Raw genomic sequence first — 23,253 nt, forward strand, 5'->3', positions numbered from 1 at the left:
ATCAAAAAATTAAAGTGTTTTAAAGTAATTAAAATATAATGTGCTGTTGCTCTGCAAAAAACTGGTGTTTTTGCTACAGAAAAACTACTTTATAAATAAGCTGCTGTGTAGCCATAGGGGCAGCCATTCAAGCTGGAAAAAAGGAGAAAAGGCACAGGTTACATAGCAGATAACAAGTAGATAAGCCCCATATAATGGGGGTTTATCTGTTATCTGCTAAGAAACCTGTGCCTTTTCTCCTTTGAATGGCTGCCCCCATGGCTACACAGCAGCTAACTTATATAAACTATAGTAGTCTTTCTGAGGCCAACACACCAGTTATACCAGTGCAGGGCAATAGTACATTATATTGTAATTACTTTTATACACTTTCATTTTTTGGTGTTACTGTTCCTTTAAGGTAAGTGAGTATATTCACTGGGGGGTAAAACATTAGCACCCCATGTGCAGTTGCTTTGAGCTTTAATCCATATACAAGACAAAATGGTTAACACATGCTACAGGCATAGATTTCAAACTGATTACACTGAAAATAATAATTATAAAATAAAATAATTTTTTATCTGTTCAGTTCACATAGATGAGCATTAGATAGAGACAATTACCAATCTTTTATTTAAAAAATGGTCTGGAATCCATTTTGAAATAAAATGAGGATGCATGAAAAATAACATTTAAGCCAGCGAGGGTTTTCCTGCAGTTAATAAATGTGATTGCTGTTCTTGGCACATGAATTCTTGCAGACAAATTCAAGTTGTCATGCCAAACCTGCTTGGAGCAATAAAAATGAAAAATCCACAGACAAACATATTGTTCCTTATTACCCTTTCCGAATGTTCTGTATTTGCATTTTTTTCTTTGGTTTGCATGAAACCAGTACAAGGGTTTTTCAAAAATTATTTCTTCTTCTTCTTATGTTTTTTAATACATAACACGTAGTAGTTCCCTTCAAATGTGGCTCAGTGGTAAGCTTTTCTGCTCTGCCTTGCTGCATTGAGGGTTGTATGTTCTTCCTGTGTCTCCATGAGTTTCCTTCTGGCACTCCAGTTTCCTCCCACACTCCAAAAACATACAGGCAGGTCTACCAGCTCCAAGAGGAGCAAAGTAAAATACAGGGCTTAAAACAAAGCTTCCTTCCACCTGTTTAAACTGCACTCTGCTCTGGCCACATCATTGAAAGAAAAATATAGGATAAGTAAAATCTCCCTGATCTTGTAGGCAGTAATGAATAATGTTTGCTGAAAGTTTTAATCTGAGCTAAATATGATCAGTATCTTTGAAAATAGCCCCTTCATAGATTTGTGGTCCCTGTCCATGTTTCAAATAAGAGTGTGGGCGTGTCCTAACGGTCCCTTCCAGAAGCATAGTTGAAGGGGGATAGCCAATCACAACCCTGCAATCACACAAGCAAAGACAGGCCACAGTTCCCAATCAGGTGTGCTGGGTGTCGACAACCCGCTTCACAGCCTAGGAAAGGAAGCATCAGGAAAGGGGACAGATGGCAGGAACTAACAAGGTTATTGAAGAAGTTTCCAAAAAATTAGCTTGAAACACAACTTTTCTCAGCACATTTCTTCTATATCTAAAAGTATAATTTACTTTCACTTTTTTTTTACAATATCCCCTTTAAAGGTGCAACTGGTAATAGTGTGCAGAGTGCAGCTGCTCTTCACCAGCCCTACGTGCAGTTATTGTGTTCTGGTGGATCACGCTTGTTTGCACACATTAGGTAACTCCTTATATTTAAAAATATTTGACCATTAGAATTTGGTCAAATCAGCATTAATGACTACACTATAAATGTGTCAGCATCAATAAAGTTTTTATTAGACTAACAACCTTCTCTAAATAACATTGCATTTACTTCTGACAATTAATTACAGGAAAATTAAGTTACAGCTACACATATAAGATGAAGAAGATCAAGGGGGTGAATTATCAACGGTTGAGTTTGATTTTTTTCTCGATTCAAGATTTTTTGGTCTTAAAAAGCTCGATCTAGAGTTATGGTTCAAAAACTCAAATGTCTGGTTTTAAAGTGCAAAAAATCTGAAAGTAAAAATTCACCATGTAAAAGCTTGCAAGTTTCTATAGAGGTCAGAGGGAGTTGTAAGTAGGCAAAGTCAAGCCATATTCTCAAATCCAAATTTTTGATGAAATGTCAGGGTGGTTCTTATTGGCTTGGATATCTGCTCCCCTTACAATGTATTTAACATTGTAAAAATTTGACACTGGGGCAGATTTATAAAAGTATGAAATTAGAGTTCACCAATCATGTGGGATTCATCAATGGGAAAAAGTTGACCATTTCATAAATATGCCTCGAAAATCCCATAGAACTGAGTACAGATTGGGTAACTTTTATTGTTGTGAGCTCCAATTTGACACTTTGATAAATCTGCACCACTGTGATTTTTGTGATTTTAACACTGTTTTGTAGTGACTAGATTATATATACAAAAGTGTTTTATAAAGACTATGGGGCCCATTCATTAAATCACGATTGGAAAAAATTCAGAGTAACCGAGATAATTTCTGATTTTTAAAAATGTCATGAAAATTCTTTTTGCGGTCGTACAAAAATATTGTAATATGGTTGCAATCCGAAAGTCACAAAATTTTCGGATCTGAACGATCATAAACGCGAGAAAAGCTTTCTGGCTTTAAATGCATGATTTTTGAAGCCTTCCATAGGTCTCTACAGATCCAACCTGGTCAAAAGATTGTCACAATACCAAAGCTTGAATGAATTCCGAAATGTTCGTAGTTGTTGCGACAAATACAACTTTTTCGTGGAAGTTAGCGAACACCACAAAAAAGTTGTGGAATTTTAACGAAAATATTGTGGACATAACGAAAAGTTTTATAAATTAGAAAAAATACGATTTTTTTTCTCAAAAATTATTAATATAAAAAGGAATTCAGAAGAGATAGGATGGCCTATACTTTTCCATAAACAAAGCAACTATAAGCACAGTTCCAACCTGTAGGCCCAGAAGACAGAACACTACTTTAATGGCTAAAGCAGTTTGCATGGTGTGTATACACAATGCTAAAACTGCATCAAAACAATAGTAGTGCAAGGATTGGTCTAGTAGTAGCCAGGGGTGAGGATGCAGCGAAGGGCGGAGGCTGGGTAAATGATCTTGGGGGGCAGTATCCAGCCCACGGCTGTAATTTGAGGACCCCTGGTCTAGCATAATAAACATGACCTGGACTCAAAATATCTTCAACCTACTGAAAACTTAATACAAACAGGTCATCAGAGCAACACTAGCCCTCACAGGCGACAAGTCGGGAGCCTGTCTGCCTAGTGTTGTATTATAAATTAAACAACAAAGGAAATGATGTTGAGGGTGTGCGCAGGATTCAAGATCTGAGAAGCCGATGCTGCCATTAATAGGGTAGCCTGTTGAACCACTCTTCCAGTAAATAAAGGGGTTTCTCTTAAGGTGGCCATACACGGACCGATTTTTTACTTACAAACGACCGATTCCCGAACGATCCGATGCTATCGTTAAGTTATCGTATAGTTGGTGGTGTACGAACGATCGTCGGCCCACTAAACGAGCCGACATTATCGTCCCCAAAATCGATCGGCCAGGTTTAAAAATTTTGGTCAAAAGACACAACAGAACACAATCAAGATTATAATGAAAATGTACCTGTTAGAAGTAGTTTGCAAATCTTCAGTAGCATTTACTTCATCAGAACCAACAGGATATGGATAAATTAAAAAAATGTCTAAAGAATGATGTAAAAAGAGAGTTTATTTTAGATTTAAGACATTAAAGTGGCTAATGATCACAACAGCAGTCAAGATTATGGGCTCCCCTGTGCCAACCACAAGAGCCCTATGGTGAGACACTGCAGTGTGGATTCAGTCTCAGTATAACTAGTGATGAGCTAATCTGTCCGTCTTCGCTGAAAAATTCTCAAAATGGTTGTAATTTGAGAAAAATTGAGTGAATGGGTCATTTTTCTGAGCATCAGCGCAACTTTTTTTTTTTTTACCAAGTAACCTTTTCATGTCACCTTTGTTCCTTGCCTTTCAAAGGTAAACTTTTGTTTGGACACTGGGCAAAATGCTATCCAAAGGGGCCGATTCATTAAAACACGAGTTTGAATCCCGAATGGGAAAAATTCGGATTGGATACGATAATTTCTGAAGATCGCAAATATCACAAAAATGCTTACGAAAAAATTGCATTAGTCACGATAATATCGTATTGGCGATCCGAAAGGCACAAAACTTTCATACCAAACGATTGTAGAACCTTTCCGAATTTTTCGCGCAAGCGTACGAAAAACTCACGCAAGCGCGAAAAAAACTGCGAAAATATGCTTGAAGTGTTCGTGTCTTAATAAATCTCTCCCATAGGGGCACATTTACTAACCCACGAATCCGAAAAATTCCGATTGGAAAACGAACATTTTGCGACTTTTTCGTATTTTTTGCGATATTTTCGACGCCTTTACGACTTTTCGGAAACTGTCGCGACTTTTTCGTTACCAATACAATTTGCGCGCAAAAAACGCGAGTTTTTCGTAGCCATTACGACTTGCGTGGAAAAACGACTTTTGCCATTCCGAATGTTGCGCAAAATCTGGCGATTTTTTCGTAGCGTTAAAACTTGCGCGAAAAGTTTTTCGTAGCCATTCCGAAAGTTGCGCAAAATCTGCCGATTTTTTTCGTAGCATTAAAACTTAAAAGGCGTGACTTTTCGCGCAAGTTTTAACGCTACGAAAAAAATCGCAAAATTTTGCGCAACTTTCGGAATGGCTACGAAAAAGGCACAACTTTTTGCGCAAGTTTTAACACTACGTAAAAATCGCCAGATTTTGCACAACAGTCGGAATGGCAATGAAAAAGTCGCGCCAATTTTCCGAAAAAATCGCAAAATACCGATCATTACGAAAAAAACGCAATCGGACGCATTCAGCCCGTTCGTGGGTTAGTAAATGTGCCCCATAGTGTTGGCAGGGAATTCTGCTTTCCCAGCACAGCATGTGTAAGAGAGAGTCCCATTAGCCCAAACAGAGGGAGATTAACTTCAGGACAGTGTGAGCCCAAGGTGCATACATCATTAACTTCGGGTATGCAATAGCATTAAAATAAGAAAACATCTTCAGAAACAGAAAACAAAATCGCGTTCTTAAAAAATTACTAGACAAAGATGTGGCTATTGAGGTTCCAGAAAAAGAAAGATTTTTAGTAATCTATTTTTATTTAGCCGTAAGAAGAAACAACAAAACACAAATGAACACAGTGAGCGAAACCACCGCTCCAATTGTTTTGAGACGAATTAGTCACAGCTCGCCTCTTCCACAAGGCGGCTACGTTACGTGGCGGTTAAGTGACGTTTACGTTACGTGACGGTTACGTTTCCGTTACGTCGCTTGTGACGAAATTTGCGGCGTCGGTTTTTTTTTTTTTTATAAAACAGGAGGCATGGGGCTTGCGGTTTACATGTTTGCGGGAAGTGTAAGTAGCGATCCGGGACTGCAGCTGTGTTGGAAAAAGTTGGACTGATTGGCAATATGCAATTAATTGGGTTAGCCGAACCGCCTGCTGTGCGTTGACCTTGGGAGGGTGGGCACTAGGGAGCCTGCAGCGATTGTGTAGGCTAGTTTGAACTTCCCCCTCCCACCGGCTTATCCAATCCACATGCAGCTTTATCGGAACTAGACGTTCTGTGACAATACAGGCAGTACACAAGCACTGTAGGGAAAACAACATGCAGGCGTCCTAGTTCCCAATCTCCCTTACGAAGTCTGTGGATTGGCGGCAGGGGGCTCGGCAATCCAAGTAAGTGCAGCACAGCCGGGTCCCCTAAGGAAACCATTGTTAATATTTTGGCTACGTTTTCCTATTAGTGTCTGATTGTATACCATAGTATGTAAAGCAAATCTTATTTGTTATCATTGTCCTAAGTTGACTGGACAGAACATTTCTCTTTTTACCTTTCTGGTGCAGTGATTGCTTTCATCATTTTGTCAGGTGACAGGGCATCATGAGGCCTGGGTCCACTCCTGCCTCACGCAGGAAATCCCGCCCCCCCAGGAGAGTGTCACCACCTTTGCCAACAACATCCACCAGAAGTAAGAAGCGGGGAGCATTTAGTTTTATACCTGATTTCCAGGTGATTGGTACAAAGCACAGGAAAAACATACATTTTGTCTGGTTGCAGTGGGGTTAGGGTGCTACACACACGGTTTGGAGGGAATATGCATGTTTCATCTGAAAAAGGAATGGCCAATGAAAGAAGGGGACAGGATACCTTGAAGGAATAGTTCAGTGTAAAACTGAAACTGGGTAAAATAGACTGTACAAAATAAAAAAAAATATTTATAATAGTTAAGCAAAAATATAATTTATAAAGTTTAGAGTGAGCAGATGTCTAATGTAATAGCCAGTACACTGCTTTCTCTAACACTTTTTTGGGACATAACTGTTCAGTTAGTTTGTGAGCACGCAGGTCAGATTCAAATGCAAACAAACTGAACAGTTATGTCCCATATGCCCCCCCAAGACATTGATTGGTTACTGACTGCTAACAGCGTAGAGAGCTGTAAAGGAGGAAGTAGTGTTCTAGCCATTATGTTAGACATCCCTTCACTCCTTTATATATTACATTTTTGCCTTTTTTTTTTTTTTTTAAACGTTTTTTATTTGCAAAGTCTATCTATTTTACCCAATTTTATTTTTGGACTGAACTGTTCCTTTAAGGACATTCCATTGTGTCTGAAGGGCTTTGGTCAAACAGCCATCTTTTAGACATGTTGTTTGGCTATGCAATAAGCTGGAAGGAAATGATTTGCTTTTTTGGTCATCTGTAATGAATCTTACTATGAATATTTTTTTTTTTTTTCGCTTTTGCAGGTCCCGGGAGACCAAGTGCACCAGAACAAAGGAAAGCACCCAGAGCAACCCCCAAGAAGAGATTCCGCCCAGGCACAAGAGCTCTTATGGAGATTCGCAAATACCAGAAATCCACTGAGCTGCTCATCAGAAAGGCTCCATTCTCCAGACTGGTAAGAGGGGAAGAAATGGTTTTCTAATAAGAGATTGAATTTACATAACAGGAGAGCTCAGAAATACATCTGAGGATGGCACTGTAGAATTATCAAAATGCTGTCAGTATACCGCTTTAAGCAAAGTCTAAGGATGCTGGTGCTGTCAGCAGTTTCATTTTCAATGCAATTATGTTTTTCATAATGCTACTGAAATAATATTGTCCCTTTTTTTATGGAAAGAACACAATGTCTGTTGCAAGATGTGGTAAATTTATGGGAGCAGATTTCTCCTCAAAATACCCTATGAGTATACCGTACCTTAATTCTCATTTTGTGTGCAGCAATGATGTGGGCATGTCTATAGATGTACAAGGAGAAACACAATGTCAAAATAATAACCATGTAAAAATGGCTATAAGACACATGTACATGTGTTTGCCCCTTCTGCCCCCTGTTAGATCATAGGGAGTTGACCAACTCTCACCAGAGGGTGACTCAGGGGTCCGCCAGAATGTACATGTGCATTACCAGCATTCTCAGAAGTGCATCAGATTGTACAATTTATGAATGTGGTATGTAAAGAATTCATTCTGTATATATTATGGTCTGTGGTATTTAATGTGTCCGTATTCTTACTGCTGATCACCTGCAAACTGCAGGTAAATTAGCAGACGGCTCCCATAACCATAAATATGTTTACACAATAGATTGTTCGTGTGGCTGTAATATCAACTCTGTAAACTTAAGGTTGATTATCCTGTTGTTGTTGACACACTTTAATTGCCCTACATTATTTAACTTAAAGGACAATGAAAGGTTAATATAAATTAAAAGTAAGTCTAAAGGCATCCTTTTTAAGTACTTACTGCATATCTAAATTCCCAGATCCCTGCTTGCTTCTCTGAGATATGGTGCTGGCAGCCTACAGCAGTGTGAAGACTACAGTGACATCACTGAAATATCTCTGTCCTTCCTGTAGGCTGCCAGCGGCAACCTTCCTATTCTCTGAGCATGAGTGTAACTTCATCCTGTCTCCTGTTCTGAGCTACACATGCCCACCAGCCAATCAGAAGCGGATCTGGCAGAGGGGAGGGGGGGAGGGAATGAAACACATGTGCAGTATGAAGCAAGGGGGGAAAGGAAGGGAGAATACCATTTTTAGAGATGGCTGCCTGTTCTAGAAAATGTGAAGTAAGTGTGACTGAGTAAATATTTGATTAGGTGAGCCAAAAGTGTGGCGTTTTTACTAAACAATAGGAGGACTATTGGGCAGTATGCTTTTTAAATTTTGACTTGCATTCTCCTTTAAACAACATTTAGGAAGAAATCCTTTTCAAAATCTCCATTTTATTAAGGTTTTTGATTTCTTTGGTTATTGGTCATGTAACTTATGCTTTAGGTTCCAGTTTAAAATCCGCTATTTTCCATGCAGGTCAGAGAAGTTTGTATGACATATGCTTGTGGCCTGAATTACAGCTGGCAGTCTATGGCACTTATGGCTTTGCAAGAAGTAAGTATATTAGCACATCGGCCTCCTATCACCCACGACTTCTTTCATTCTTCCTTTTTCTTTCTGCAAACAAGCTATGTCAAGGTCTAACTCTGTTTTTCTTTTTATTACTATTATTTTGCTACCTTATGTCAGTATAGTGGTTGTGGAGATTGTTACTCATCTAGTGATTTTATTCATTCATGTGTGTTTAGGCTATTGAGCTGGTATACACTCATCAAAAGGATTATTAGGAACACCTGTTCCATTTCTCAGTAATGCAATTATCTAATCAACCAATCACATGGCAGTTGCTTCAAAGCATTTAGGGGTGTGGTCCTGGTCAAGACAATCTCCTGAACTCCAAACTGAATGTCAGAATGGGAAAGAAAGGTGATTTAAGCAATTTAGAGCGTGGCATGGTTGTTGGTGCCAGACGGGCCGGTCTGAGTATTTCACAATCTGCTCAGTTACTGGGATTTTCACGCACAACCATTTCTAGGGTTTACAAAGAATGGTGTGAAAAGGGATAAACATCCAGTATGCGGCAGTCCTGTGGCCTTGTTGATGCTAGAGGTCAGAGGAGAATGGGCCGACTGATTTAAGCTGATAGAAGAGCAACTTTGACTGAAATAACCGAGGTATGCAGCAAAGCATTTGTGAAGCCACAACATGCACAACCTTGAGGCGGATGGGCTACAACAGCAGAAGACCCCACCGGGTACCACTCATCTCCACTACAAATAGGAAAAAGAGGCTGCAATTTGCACAAGCTCACCAAAATTGGACAGTTGAAGACTGGAAAAATGTTGCCTGGTCTGATGAGTCTCGATTTCTGTTGAGACATTCAAATGGTAGAGTCAGAATTTGGCGTAAACAGAATGAGAACATGGATCCATCATGCCTTATTACCACTGTGCAGGCTGGTGGTGGTGGTGTAATGGTGTGGGGGATGTTTTCTTGGCACACTTTAGGCCCCTTAGTGCCAATTGGGCATCGTTTAAATGCCACTGCCTACCTGAGCATTGTTTCTGACCATGTCCATCCCTTTATGACCACCTTGTACCAGCAGGATAATGCACCATGTCACAAAGCTCGAATCATTTCAAATTGGTTTCTTGAACATGACAATGAGTTCACTGTACTAAAATGGCCCCCACAGTCACCAGATCTCAACCCAATAGAGCATCTTTGGGATGTGGTGGAACGGGAGCTTCGTGCCCTGGATGTGCATCCGACAAATCTCCATCAACTGCAAGATGCTATCCTATCAATATGGGCCAACATTTCTAAAGAATGCTTTCAGCACCTTGTTGAATCAATGCCACGTAGAATTAAGGCAGTTCTGAAGGCGAAAGGGGGTCAAACATCGTATTAGTATGGTGTTCCTAATAATCCTTTTGGTGAGTGTATATTTTTTATGAACAAAATTTCATGCTGTAAAGTTCTTCCTGTAAATAAGAATGTTTTTGCTGTATGTTGAAGCAATTCAATTTAAAAATAAAAAAGCAAATTATATTTAAATATTTGCAATACAAACGGTTATTTGCGTCACTATACTTTTTTCAACCCTTTAAAGGAGTGGTTCACCTTTTAAGTTAACTTTTAGTATGTTATAGAATTGCCTATTCTAAGCACCTTTTCAATTGGTCTTCATTATTTCTTGTTTTTGATCTATTTGCCTTTTTCTTCTTACTCTTTGCAGCTTTCAGATAGGAGTCACTCTGACCCCAGCAGCCAAAAAAACTATTGCCCTGTGAGGCTAAAGTTTTATTTTTGTTACTTTTTATAACTTGTTTCCTATTCATTTCCCATCCTCTCATTCAAACTTTCCCTGGTTGCTAAGGTAATTTGGACCCTAGCACCCAGATAGCTGATGAAACTCCAAACTGCAGAGCTGTGAAATAACTAAAAAAAACTACAATTAATAAAAATGAAGACCAATTGCAAATTGTCTCAGACTATAACTCTCTACATCATACTAAAATTTAACTCAAAGCTGAACAACCCCTTTAAAATATTTGTCTCTTGGCATAGAGGTGAAAATGTTACTGCAAGTGCTACATTGATCAAATTTGTTTTAATCCCCATTGCAATTATTTTTTAATGTTAAATCTCACTGAGGGAGATGACTTCTTCTCAGACTCCTCATATTAGTAAGAAATCTCATTATCCTTCTCAAGCAGGGTTACTCCACCCTAACCTATAACGCAAGCATTCTGTGTGCATGATGTGAGCAATTAAAACTCTTTACTTGAAAAATTACAGTGCTGCAGCAATATTTGTTTGGATGTAGTTTGGTTTGGTACAGTTTTCTTGGATGGGCATGGAGCCTATTCTAAAATGGCAAGTTCACTTAAAAATTAACTTTTACAATGTTGTAGTAAAATATTTAAACTCCATGTGGTGAGGCAAATATTCAGTATAGTAGATGGTTGGGGGTTGAATTATGACAAAGTAATGATGTTAAAACAACCCACAGGGCTTCTTACCATGCTGGGCTGGGGGTGTAAAAAAACTGGGCCATTTGGCAAGAGACCCTCCAGCTAAACAGCCCTGCAGAAGAACTAATATTGTACCTAGCAAATATGTTATGATTTGAGAATCAATGCACCCAGTCAAGTGTTCATCTCCCAGAATGTTTGATCAGTTTCTCAAGTATTCCCTGTACCACCTTGGGTACAAGATAATCGTTTTATTATAATCTGACTCTTTAAATGTGTGGTGCAGGTATGGAATCCATTATCCGGAAACCTGTTATCCAGAAAGCGCCAAATTATGGGAAAAGAGTCAGATTATAATAAACAGATTCAATTTTATTAAAATGATTAAAACATTTTTAAATAGTAATAATAAATAAAAATGTACATTTTAAAATAATAAAACTGTACATTTTACTTGATCCCAACTAAGATATCATTAATCCTTATTTAATGTAAATTATTTTTTAGCAGACAAGGTATTTGGATCCAAATTACAGGAAGACCCCTTATCTGGAAAACACCAGGTTGCAAGCATTTTGGATAAAAGGTCCCATACCTATAGATTGGATATTCATTTTATTCCCCGGAATATTCAAATTAATTTAGTTGTGGTGGATGGGAAGCAGTTAAAAAAAAAAAGTTTGCAATATTGATTTTTTATTTATTTTTTTAAACGTAAAACTGGCCTTTCAGAGCCTACATCTGCAGCTTACTGGAAGTAAGGGAATTGGAGGTTTAACAACTTCCTGCAGAAGCATGTTCCACTGCCTCCCACTCTCTCCACTGATTTCATTCTACCCCCATGGATTTGGGTTCACATAGAATTTCATGCAAGATGAGTTCATTTCAGGTGAAATCTCTGTATCTCCGAATCAAATGGTAAAAGTCAAAATAAATGTCATATGTACCAAATACATTTAAGTAGATGATACAATGAATGAATTACCGTCATGTATGCCAAAGAAATCATTGGTTTCCAACATTTCACAAGAAACCGTGGCTTTGGAGATATTAATAGTTAATAGTTAGTAGTTATTTCTGAAGTAGAGAAAAGTGTTATTGGCAACCGCAAATAAATGTTCATATTGCTTAACCAAGCAGTACTGTTAAGCAGTTTTAAAATAACTTGTATTGCTGACTACTATTATGTTTTATACTTGTTAAAGGAGATGTCAAGGCTAAGTTTTAAACTAAGCCTAACGCCAAGGGCGCCTTACCCCCAACCTAACCACATACATACCACTCCCCCCACTTCCTCCTGCAACCTGCACCGTGGCATTATTCCTTTCTCCATTTAGTGTTTCACCTGGTGGCCATTTTGTTGGGTGACGTCATCGAGATCACGCGTGTTTGTTACAAATACAAAGGCAGAGTTACTATAGCAACCGTCTATGCGATCGGCTCATTGGAGGATTGACTGAAGTGGGCGTGGCTAAAGAGGTCAATAGTGTGCTGTGTAGAGAAGAGATTCATCTCCTATGCGCATGCTCATTAAAACGGCTTGGAACTGGGCATGTGCACCACGCCAGGCAGACAAGGAGATTCTGAAGGGAGGGGGGAGAGGGAGTTACCCAGCTCTGCAGTGAGAGAAACTCCAAGGGATCGCTGCAGCTTCAGTGTTTGCTTCTGAGGGACAGGAGTGGCAGGTATTTAAACAGTGCTGTGAGGCTTGTCTCTGCTAAAATTTTTGGTTGGGGGGTTGACATGTCCTTTAATTACTTGGGATGAAATAATATTTAGCTGCATCTTTTGGAACTGTTTGCCTGATATCAATCTCTCCTGATCCTAAAAGCACTCTAACTGTGCACTGTGTTGATAAAGAGGATATACTGTCCTTTATATTGTGTCATAAACGAGAACTAAACCCTAAAAATGAATACGGCTTGAATATTGTGCATACAGAACTTATTGAAGCAGCCTAAAGGTTCAGCATCTCTATAGTATTAATGATCCAGTACTTTAAAGTTGTCACAGGGGCTCACCATACTAGAATCAGTTAGAAGTGTCAATGACACTCACATGCTTAGCTTAGGGTTCATAGCAAATTATTAAGCAGAAAATTAAAGGGATACTGTAATGGGAAAACATGTTCTTTTTGAAAATGCATCAGTTAATAGAGCTTCCAGCAGAATCCTGAATCCTGCGCTGAAATCCAAAACAGTTTTTTTTTATATTTAATTTTGAAATTTCACATGGGGCTAGCCATATTCTTTATTTCTCAGGGTGCCACAGTCATGTGACCTGTGCTCTGATAAACTTCAACTTGCAGCTCAGCAGTAAAATGTGACTGGAGTGATATCACCCCCTCCCAGCAGCAGATTAGCAGAAGAATGGGAAGGTTGCAAGATAGCAGCTTCCAGTAGATATCAGAATAGCACTCAATAGTAAGAAATCCAAGTCCAGCTTGGGACTCCTCCAGTTACATGGGAGTAGGAGAAGTAATAGGTTACCTGAAAGCAGTTCTAATGTGTAGCGCTGGCTCCTTCTAAAAGCTCAGACTCGGGCACAATGCATTGAGATGGCTGCCTACACACCAATATTACAACTATTACTATCCGCTACAGGGCTAATAATTAATGATGCTAACTGCACTGGTTTTAGAGCTACCACATAATGTGAATCTGAATAAATTACTGATCAGCCTTGTATTATGACATTTATATTCTATATATACAGTATATTGCTAGTCGGTCCCTAAGCTCAGTAAGTGACAGCAGCACAGAGCATGTGCAGTGAATCAGCAGAAAAGAAGATGGAGAGCTACTGGGGCATCTTTGGAGGCACAAGGGCTGTGGTTGCCTTGGGCTGGTACAGAAGACATAATGTACTTTCTGTGTGGCGCATATTAGAATTTTAGGTCTGTCTTGGTTCATTGTCTTTGTAAGAATAGCATTGTTCTACACAATAAAAGCCCTGTGGAACTTACTTAATGAATTATTCACTTCTGTCTACATTGCCATGCATTGGTTTTTTTTCCCATTTGAATGTTTATCATTTTACAATAACCTGTATTTTGCATTTGACTTAATGATAATAAATAGATACTGATCAGTAGTTTTAGGCCTGAAAGTATAACTAATTACCATACCTTATTTTCTTTGTCTTTTATAGTTCTTCTACATAATTTCTTCCATTCAGCCCCTCTGCATCTTAATAGTTTTATATGTATTCTGTTATTTGCAAACATGTTTCAAATCATGTTTCACTTTTATGTTCCTATTTCTCACCATATTTTGTTCCTTTTATGTCTCAAATTCTCATTTCTCTTAGGCCTCAGAAGCATTCCTTGTTCGCTTGTTTGAAGACTCTTACCTCTGCAGTTTACATGCCAAACGTGTGACACTGTATGTGCAGGACATCCAGTTAGCCAGGAGGATTCGTGGAGTTACTGAGGGGTTGGGGTAATTGCAACCACTCTTTGGGAATTTTTAGGGGGATATTCAAAGGTTTTTGTACAATATGACATGAATTTCTACAAAGTAAGCATATGCATACTGATAATTATGCATAGTGTATAACAAACTTATTAAAAGGACTAGCAGTGTATTGAGTCTGCAATATTCCGTCACTCTTAGCAAGTCAGAGTGCCTGAATTTTGTATAATACACACTGTGTAAAGCCTTACGAGATCTGATCAAGAATTTAAATGTAAAATACTAGACTTTTTTTTCTGTCCCCACTTTATTTATATAACTAAAGCTGCCAATTAATACCATATTAGCGCATTAAAGAGAAAATATAGTCAACATAGTAACTGCTTTCCTTCTGTAGTATGTGTACCAGACATTCATTCCCTGTACACTTTTATTATGCACACAGACACACATCATATATGTCCATACACACATTAAATTAACATAGAGGAGAGACACTGCCTTTTTGCCTGCCTTGTCATATTGCGGCTCACATGTTAATTGCCAACTATTGTGACCCAGGAATCCCAAATAGAATTGAGCTCCAGTTAAACTTCCACTGTTGCTTGATGTAAATTGTACAGCCCTAGGTGGTAAAAAAAATGTTGGCAGTTACAGCAATACAATATAGCTTAGTTCTTTACTGGGCAGTTAGAGAAAAAAATGGGAAGCCAACTGTTAACTCTATATAGGGTGTATTTTCTCTGTGTGCCAGACCATTTATTATATCATTATTGCAAATGTATACATTGTGCTCTCTGAATTCAGATGGGAAGAAATGATTTTAAATTTAACACTTGTCTTTTTGTTGCTTTGGGGGGGTTCTTATATATTTTTTTTAAATAAAGATGTATATTTTATCTGTCATACAAACACAACAATAGTTATTAGTTTTGTACTGTTAAATGTGATATTTTTTATAAAATGTAATAAAGTTTTTAAGAAGAACAAAAACTCTGTATTCTTTCTCTTTCCCATAATCTTAAGCTAATGTAACACATGGGACACTTTTTAGCTGCCTGGAAAGAACCCATGAATGGCAGATGTGAGACTCTGTAAGGAACATTCAAGAAAATGTTTTTACACTGATCTCCTTTAAGTGAAAGAGTTGGGGCTACTGTATATGATAATGGAATTTTCACCCCCTCCTCCTGTGCAGTTCTACATTCATAATTTCTTAGCCTTGAAATTCTTGCTGGCCTGTTTTGTTTTTGTGTTTTTTTTCTAAAGCTTCAACTGCTTTAGATACATTCTTATGCGTTGGTTTGACTTTTTATATTCACATTTTTGTTGTATATGGTGTATATCTGGACCAGTATTTGATTATAACCTTATTGAGCTGATTAAAGTTAGCCTTTTTTGAGGGTTTGCACAGGAGTTGATAGAAGTATGAAATGTTCCTGACCTTGTAGTCATGCAACCTTCACAGCTCGCTCCTTCAAGGCTTTACCAGCTGTGTTTCTACAATGAGAAAGCTTTCCACTAATATCAGTTTAAAAGAATTAGTAACATCATAGCATAAATGTTTTTTTTGGCATGTAAAGTTTGTATCTGTCCGATTTTAAGAGTTTCATTCTGTAGCCCCATAGAGAGCCATATATGGCATGTCTGTTATTTACCCTCCTAACTGTACTATATATATATTCGCACACATTTATACAAGTATAACTTTCAATTTTTGCATTTCTGTTCATAATTTAAGAACCTGAAAAGGATTCCCAAACCTTTTCCAAATCTCAAAATGTGCTTGCAGCTGGGGCTGCTTGTCTGTGTAATGGGCTTTAACTCAACTCTACCTTAGTACCCAGTTGTGGAGTGTCTCTATTCTATGCTGCCTCTTCTAATGTTTGATGTGTGATTGCACACACCCACAAACAAGAAGGTAGTGGGGTGGGTATTAGTTATGCTTGTCAGGGATGAGACTTTCCAGCTATTTGCCAGTATTATACATGAGGCAAACAATGCTTATGGGCAAATACAACTAAAGCAAGCAATTGACTGTGTAACACCTTTTTAGGGGATGGGGAGATGTGAACAAAGACTGGAGATGGCTAAGGAGAGGTGGGAATAGATAATAAAGAAAGTAGCAAGTTGAGAAGGAAAACACATGTAGAAGAGAAAAGGAATTTAGTATCAAGGACAGAGCAGAAGGGAAAGGGGCAGAGGTACATGCTAAAAGTAAGAGAGTAGAAGAGTATAAAGAGTAAAAGATAGAAGAAGCAGTGAACCAAAGGAAAGGGAAGTAAGCAAATACAGCAAAAGAGGAGGAAAAATTAAATATATACAGGTATGGGACGTGTTATCCAGAATGCTCTGGACCTGGGGTTTTCTGGGTAAGGGATCTTTCTGTAATTTGGATCTCTATACCTTAAACCTACTAAAAATTAATTTAAAGATTAAATAAACCCAATAGGATTGCTTTGCCTCCAATAAAGATTAATTATATGTTAGTTGGGATCAAGTACAAGGTACTGTTTTATTATTACAGAGAAAAGGAAAATCATTCTTAAAAATTGGAATTATTTGATAATAATGAAGCCTATGCGAGATGGCCTTTCTGTATTTCAGAACTTTCTGGATAACGGGTTTCAGGATAACTGATCCCATACCTGTATATGAAAAGCATAAGGAACAGCACAAATGGGGCTAAGGATATAGGTAGATGAAGAAGAGAAGGAGATGGGGAGGGTACTCTGAAGCCATGAGACATGGTTGGCATATGAGAAAACAGTTAAGAGCTTCAGAGCTAAGTCCTTTATCATGAAATAAATCCTCCCCTAGATACAGGACTCAGATGTTGAGGGCTTCCCTTTGCGCTTATTTGTGAGGTGTGCATTGAGGTATTTTTATTTCACTTATGACTCCTAGTGCTCTCATATTTCTTCCCATTGCAGACATGATTCCTTTCCCCTAAGAAGTATGTGTAAAAATGTAAATAAATTATTTCACTGCTATTATATTTGATATTATATCAAATACAGTATATTTCACTAAAATAATAGGTTTCACAGGTTTTCCCCTGTGTAATATGCACCTGTAATAAATGCAATATCATTTTCACATTATGACATTGCTGCTCTTTAAAGAATAGCTATACATGGGAAGGAGAGGAATTATTGCACAAAGTTAGGTGCAATTTACATTGTGGTCAGTAGATGGCAGCAACCCTTAAGGTTTTCCATGGTTAGGAACCTTCTGGAAAGTTTCTAGAGAAGGGGGGGGGGGGGGGGGTCTATATTCTTGTTACATAGGGTTGAAAAAAGACCAGAGTCCATCTAGTTCAACCCTTCCAAGTAAACCCAGCACCCGCAAACCTATACTGACCTATCTATACCAACGCATAGATAACTATATACAGTGGAGGAAATAATTATTTGACCCCTCACTGATTTTGTAAGTTTGTCCAATGACAAAGAAATGAAAAGTCTCAGAACAGTATCATTTCAATGGTAGGTTTATTTTAACAGTGGCAGATAGCACATCAAAAGGAAAATCGAAAAAATAACTTTAAATAAAAGATAGCAACTGATTTGCATTTCATTGAGTGAAATAAGTTTTTGAACCCTCTAACAAAAAAAGACTTAATACTTAGTGGAAAAACCCTTGTTTGCAAGCACAGAGGTCAAACGTTTCTTGTAATTGATGACCAAGTTTGCGCACATTTTAGGAGGAATGTTGGTCCACTCCTCTTTGCAGATCATCTCTAAATCCCTAAGGTTTCGAGGCTGTCTCTGTGCAACTCTGAGCTTGAGCTCCCTCCATAGGTTTTCTATTGGATTAAGGTCCGGAGACTGACTAGGCCACTCCATGACCTTAATGTGCTTCTTCTTGAGCCACTCCTTTGTTGCCTGTGCTGTATGTTTTGGGTCATTGTCGTGCTGGAACACCCATCCACGACCCATTTTCAGTTTCCTGGCAGAGGGAAGGAGGTTGTCGTTCAGGATTTCACGATACATGGCTCCGTCCATTTTCCCGTTAATGCGAATAAGTTGTCCTGTGCCCTTAGCAGAAAAACACCCCCAAAGCAAAATGTTTCCACCCCCATGCTTGACGGTGGGGACGGTGTTTTGGGGGTCATAGGCAGCATTTTTCTTCCTCCAAACACAGCGAGTTGAGTTAATGCCAAAGAGCTCTATTTTGGTCTCATCAGACCACAGCACCTTCTCCCAGTCACTCACAGAATCATTCAGGTGTTCATTGGCAAACTTCAGACGGGCCTGCACATGTGCCTTCTTGAGCAGGGGGACCTTGCGAGCCCTGCAGGATTTTAATCCATTGTGGTGTAATGTGTTTCCAATGGTTTTCTTGGTGACTGTGGTCCCTGCTAATTTGAGGTCATTAACTAACTCCTCCCGTGTAGTTCTAGGATGCTTTTTCACCTTTCTCAGAATCATTGACACCCCACGAGGTGAGATCTTGCGTGGAGCCCCAGAGCGAGGTCGATTGATGGTCATTTTGTGCTCCTTCCATTTTCGAACAATCGCACCAACAGTTGTCTCCTTCTCTCCCAGCTTCTTGCTAATGGTTTTGTAGCCCATTCCAGCCTTGTGCAGGTCTACAATTTTGTCTCTGACATCCTTGGACAGCTCTTTGGTCTGTTTGGAGTCTGCTTGATTGATTGATTCTGTGGACAGGTGTCTTTTATACAGGTGACTAGTTAAGACAGGTGTCCTTAATGAGGTTGACTAATTGAGTAGAAGTGTCTAACCACTCTGTGGGAGCCAGAACTCTTAATGGTTGGTAGGGGTTCAAAAACTTATTTCACTCAATGAAATGCAAATCAGTTGCTATCTTTTATTTAAAGTTATTTTTTCGATTTTCCTTTTGATGTGCTAATCAAAATCAGTGAGGGGTCAAATAATTATTTCCTCCACTGTATACAAACATTAATACTAACTGTAGATATTAGTATCACAATAGCCTTGGATATTCTGATTGTTCAAAAACTCATCCAGGCCCCTCTTTAAGGCAGAATCTGCCATCACAACATCACTAGGAAGGGCATTCCACAACCTCACTGCCCTCACCGTGAAAAAGCACTTACGCTGCTTCAAATGGAAGCTCCGTTCCTCTAAAGGGGTGGCCTCTGGTGTGTTGATTGTTTTTATGTAACTTTTAATACAGTGTTTGGTTAATATACCACTATGTGAACATAAAAGATTTTGTTTCTCTGTTGTGATTTTAATTCTTGTTACCCCTTCCCCTTCTTTATTTTGTACCCCTTCCCTATCTACCTGAAAAAAATTGAAGGAAAAAAAAGAAACCCTTGAAGCAGGTGGATTCCCCAGTCCAGGCATGTGTACAGCAGGTTGACCCTGGTTAGATTAACCAGAGATGGGTTAGATATATAATAGCTCACCTCGGACGTAACAGGCAGCTAGGTTGGTTAGCAAGGGTGACTGTGGCTCCACCAAGAAGGATAATGTTGTGGGGTAAGTGCCCCCTGATCCTGTACAAGTTAGGTACAACAGAGGCAGGAGTAGGTTTGTGTTTGGGAACCTAAAGGACTGCCAGTGAAGGGAGGAGAAAAAGCATGCAAGGTGGTGCTGAACACAGCAGAGATGTGAGTATAGGGGAAGGAGGCACCCCTGTGACGTTTTTGGACAGCTCCTTCATTAGGCTGTATCTTGGCCATGGGAGGCCAGACCTGCCAACTGTCTCGTAATTTTCTAGAGTTATACAAATGTATACCTCTGGTGGAGCACAGGGGGTGCATTAAGGGCCGAGCATGGATAAGACTAGGCAGAAGACGGCATGGTTGGGAGGAACAGGGAAGTATACAAAGGGCAAGTAAAGCATGAAAAAGGTTTTACTTTTGGTTTGTTTTATTACATAAGGTATGTATATGACAGATTTGCCTCAGAGGAGGAAAACATTCCTTCCTGACTAATGGCAATCAGACCAGTTCCTGGATTGACTTATACTATGAGTTATCTACCATAACCCTGTATTTCCATCTCTAGTTAGTCTAACCAGGGTCAACCTGCTGTACACATACCTGGACTGGGGAACCACCTGCTTCAAGGGTTTCTTTTTTTCCATTCAATTTTCTGCTGGAAGGACCTACTTGTAAATAAAGCATTAGAGAGATTATTATGATCCCAACTCTTTGCTACTTTTTGAAACTCCTAGAATTTACAGGGAGTTGGAGGCTGACGGTGGTAGAATTTGAAAGTTCTCTACAGCATATCTAGCGCTTTCTAGATATAAAAGATGATATAAGGAAAATATGAATAAGGAAATAAAGTAAAAGAAGAAAGGAGAGTCGGAAGACAAGTCTATAGGTTTATATTCTAGTTAGTCAGTGGCTGGTGCAAGAGATTAGAGAGCACAGGATTTGCAGGATTGCAGAAGGTGGTTGGACTCTAACTTAATCAATGAATTATAGAGGCAATGTATTAGTTGTGACAATAACCCACTTTTATTCAATGGTTGCCACAAACATGACCATTTTTCTACAAGCCGCTGCATAACACGCTGTATAACATAATATGGATATGATCAACGCCCTTTTGCAAAAAAGATGGGACACTGTGTAAAATGTAAATAAAAGAGAACGGGATGATTTGCAAATCATTTGAACTCGATATTTATTTGCAAATAGTACAACACAATAGACAACATATGAAATATTGAAACTGAATAACGTTGTTTTCTGAAAAATATATGCTCATTTTGAATTCTATGCCAGCAACACGTTCCAAGAAAGTTTGGATGGGGTAAAAAAAAAAACCCACTGGAAAACTTGTGTAATGCTAAAAAGAGCAGATGGCCATGATCTTTGGGCCCTTAGACGGCAATGCATTAAAAACAGACAGGATTCTATAGTGGGAAGAAACACACAGGCTCAGGAATTCTTACACAATGTCTCAAATTTTTTAGAAACAGGGTTGTGTGAAAGACTAGCAGTGGTGTGTGCCATGCAGGTAGTAGCAGTGCTGAAAGTAGCCACTAACCCATGGATTTCTATTTTGTGCTAACTGCAGTATTCTCTTCCTCTATCTCTCCATCTCTCCTTGACTTTTTCCTGATAAAATGCCACACTGTCACTTCATCGCCAAGGTCCCTGTACTGGCGCCACATCACGCTTACCAACAGATCAAATGATAAGGCTTTGCACGAGGTCAGGGTAACCCACAAATAAATGTCATGCTGTGCATTCTGGGAACCATAGTACATTATATATTTTACTTAATGCAATCAATTCTGACTTCAAAGCTCTTAGAAATTGACTACATATTTTTTCACTGTAGCTTTGATTCATCGCTGGTTATAAAATCTCTTGTATTTCATCCTCTTTAGCTGCACTTGCTGAGGATATGAAACTAAAAAAGCAACCTCCTAATTTTCATTCAAAAAGGAAACCTCTATCTGGCCTGGATGCACTCTGCACCTTACTTTGGATAAAAAATCTGGCATAAGGTGCAGAGCACAGCATTGGTGGGCTCAAGCCAGCCCTGTCCTTGCTGCCTGCCACTTTAACTTGCATGTCTTAAAGGAACAGTAACACCAAAATATGAAAGTGTATCAAAGTAATTACCATATTATATACTATTGCCCTGCACTGGTAAGGGCTCTGGCACACATTTGCTTTCGCCAAATCGCCGAAGTTGCAGCGCGAGGCATTTTCGGCGATTTGCCAAAATCGCGCCACCGCATGTGCCATCCCACCAGCGACTTACATTTTCGCCGGTGGGATGGCAACTGATGGCAACTCGGGGAGATTAGTCGCCCGCGAACAGGGAGATTTGTTGCGGGCAACTAATCTCCCCGTGTGCCAGAGCCCTAAAAGTTATGTGTTTGCTTCAGAAACCCTTCTATAGTTTATATAAACAAAGCTGCTGTGTAGCCATGGGAATAGCCATTCAAATTCAAAAAAGTAGAAAAGGCACAGGTTACATCGCAGATAACAGACACATTGCATAGATTCCCGTAGTATTCTACAGATCTTATCTTTTATCTGTTTATGTTACCTGTGTCTTTTCTCCTTTTTTCCAGCTTGAACGACTGCCCGCCCCCTTTTTTTTTATTCAAGCCCCTTCTTGAGGTCCAACTTATGGTCAGGGCACCACATGATTCATATAAGTATACAAGTATACAGACCTGTAAAAACATTCAAATATTGCCAAATAAATCATATTCTAACTGACCTTCAAGCTGGGTTTCCGGGGGGAATTTAAAAAAGCTAATAGGCATTCTCCCCAAATCTCACCCTTATTGCCCCTTCAGTTACATAGGTTTTAGTGCAGTACATACTTTATTGAATTAGGTAACTGAACCAGTCTTTAGGATCCATTTTTAAGGAAAAATACCCTACTATTTTCAGAAAGATGAGTGTCATTTCACTGTATTGCTACTCATTCCTGCCAAGGCTGATGGATTAAAAAAGAGGGATCTGGTGTGTACAAACCCACCCCAGTAAATGTTTAACTACAGCTTGCAGTATCCCCCAATAGCTTATGGTTGAGAGCTAAAGTTCAGCAACAGCTGGAAGGCCACAGATTGCAAATTTGTGTGAGACTGTAAGCTACCTTGTCTATGGAATTTATCACACTGTTATCAATCTGTATCTGTATGAATCGCTCGTTAAAGAGAAGTGTGGTCAATATACTGATGGTAATGGAAACTTGCAGCCCACTAGAACTCCCTGCACATTCCATTCTTTCAAATGCATGGGACCTGCACAGTCCAGAAAAACACCTACAGGCATTAATCTCTAGTTGTGTCTATGTAGTGCTGTTTGCTATTTTCCCCCTGTCTGCTATCCCTTTTCATCTGACTTTCCCTTGCCTCCACCCTTCTGGTTCAAGGTTATACATGCCTCATTTACAAAAACAGCAGCCTTCTCATG

General features: G+C 39.1%; 1 protein-coding gene across 5 annotated transcripts; it reads left to right on the plus strand.

Annotated features, from left to right (window-relative positions):
- The first annotated feature begins 5,397 nt into the window (after nt 1-5,397).
- Nucleotides 5,398-15,356, plus strand: cenpa (centromere protein A). Of its 5 annotated transcripts, none has more exons than XM_012968428.3 (5): nt 5,398-5,485; nt 6,002-6,102; nt 6,884-7,035; nt 8,450-8,527; nt 14,260-15,356. In XM_012968428.3, exons 2-5 carry the CDS (start codon nt 6,015-6,017, stop codon nt 14,392-14,394), a joined length of 453 nt encoding a protein of 150 aa, XP_012823882.1. In that variant the 5' UTR covers nt 5,398-5,485; nt 6,002-6,014; the 3' UTR covers nt 14,395-15,356.
- Nucleotides 15,357-23,253: the final 7,897 nt, after the last annotated feature.

This window comes from Xenopus tropicalis, chromosome 8 (genome assembly GCF_000004195.4).
Source record: "Xenopus tropicalis strain Nigerian chromosome 8, UCB_Xtro_10.0, whole genome shotgun sequence".
Classification (NCBI taxonomy): Eukaryota; Metazoa; Chordata; class Amphibia; order Anura; family Pipidae; genus Xenopus; species Xenopus tropicalis.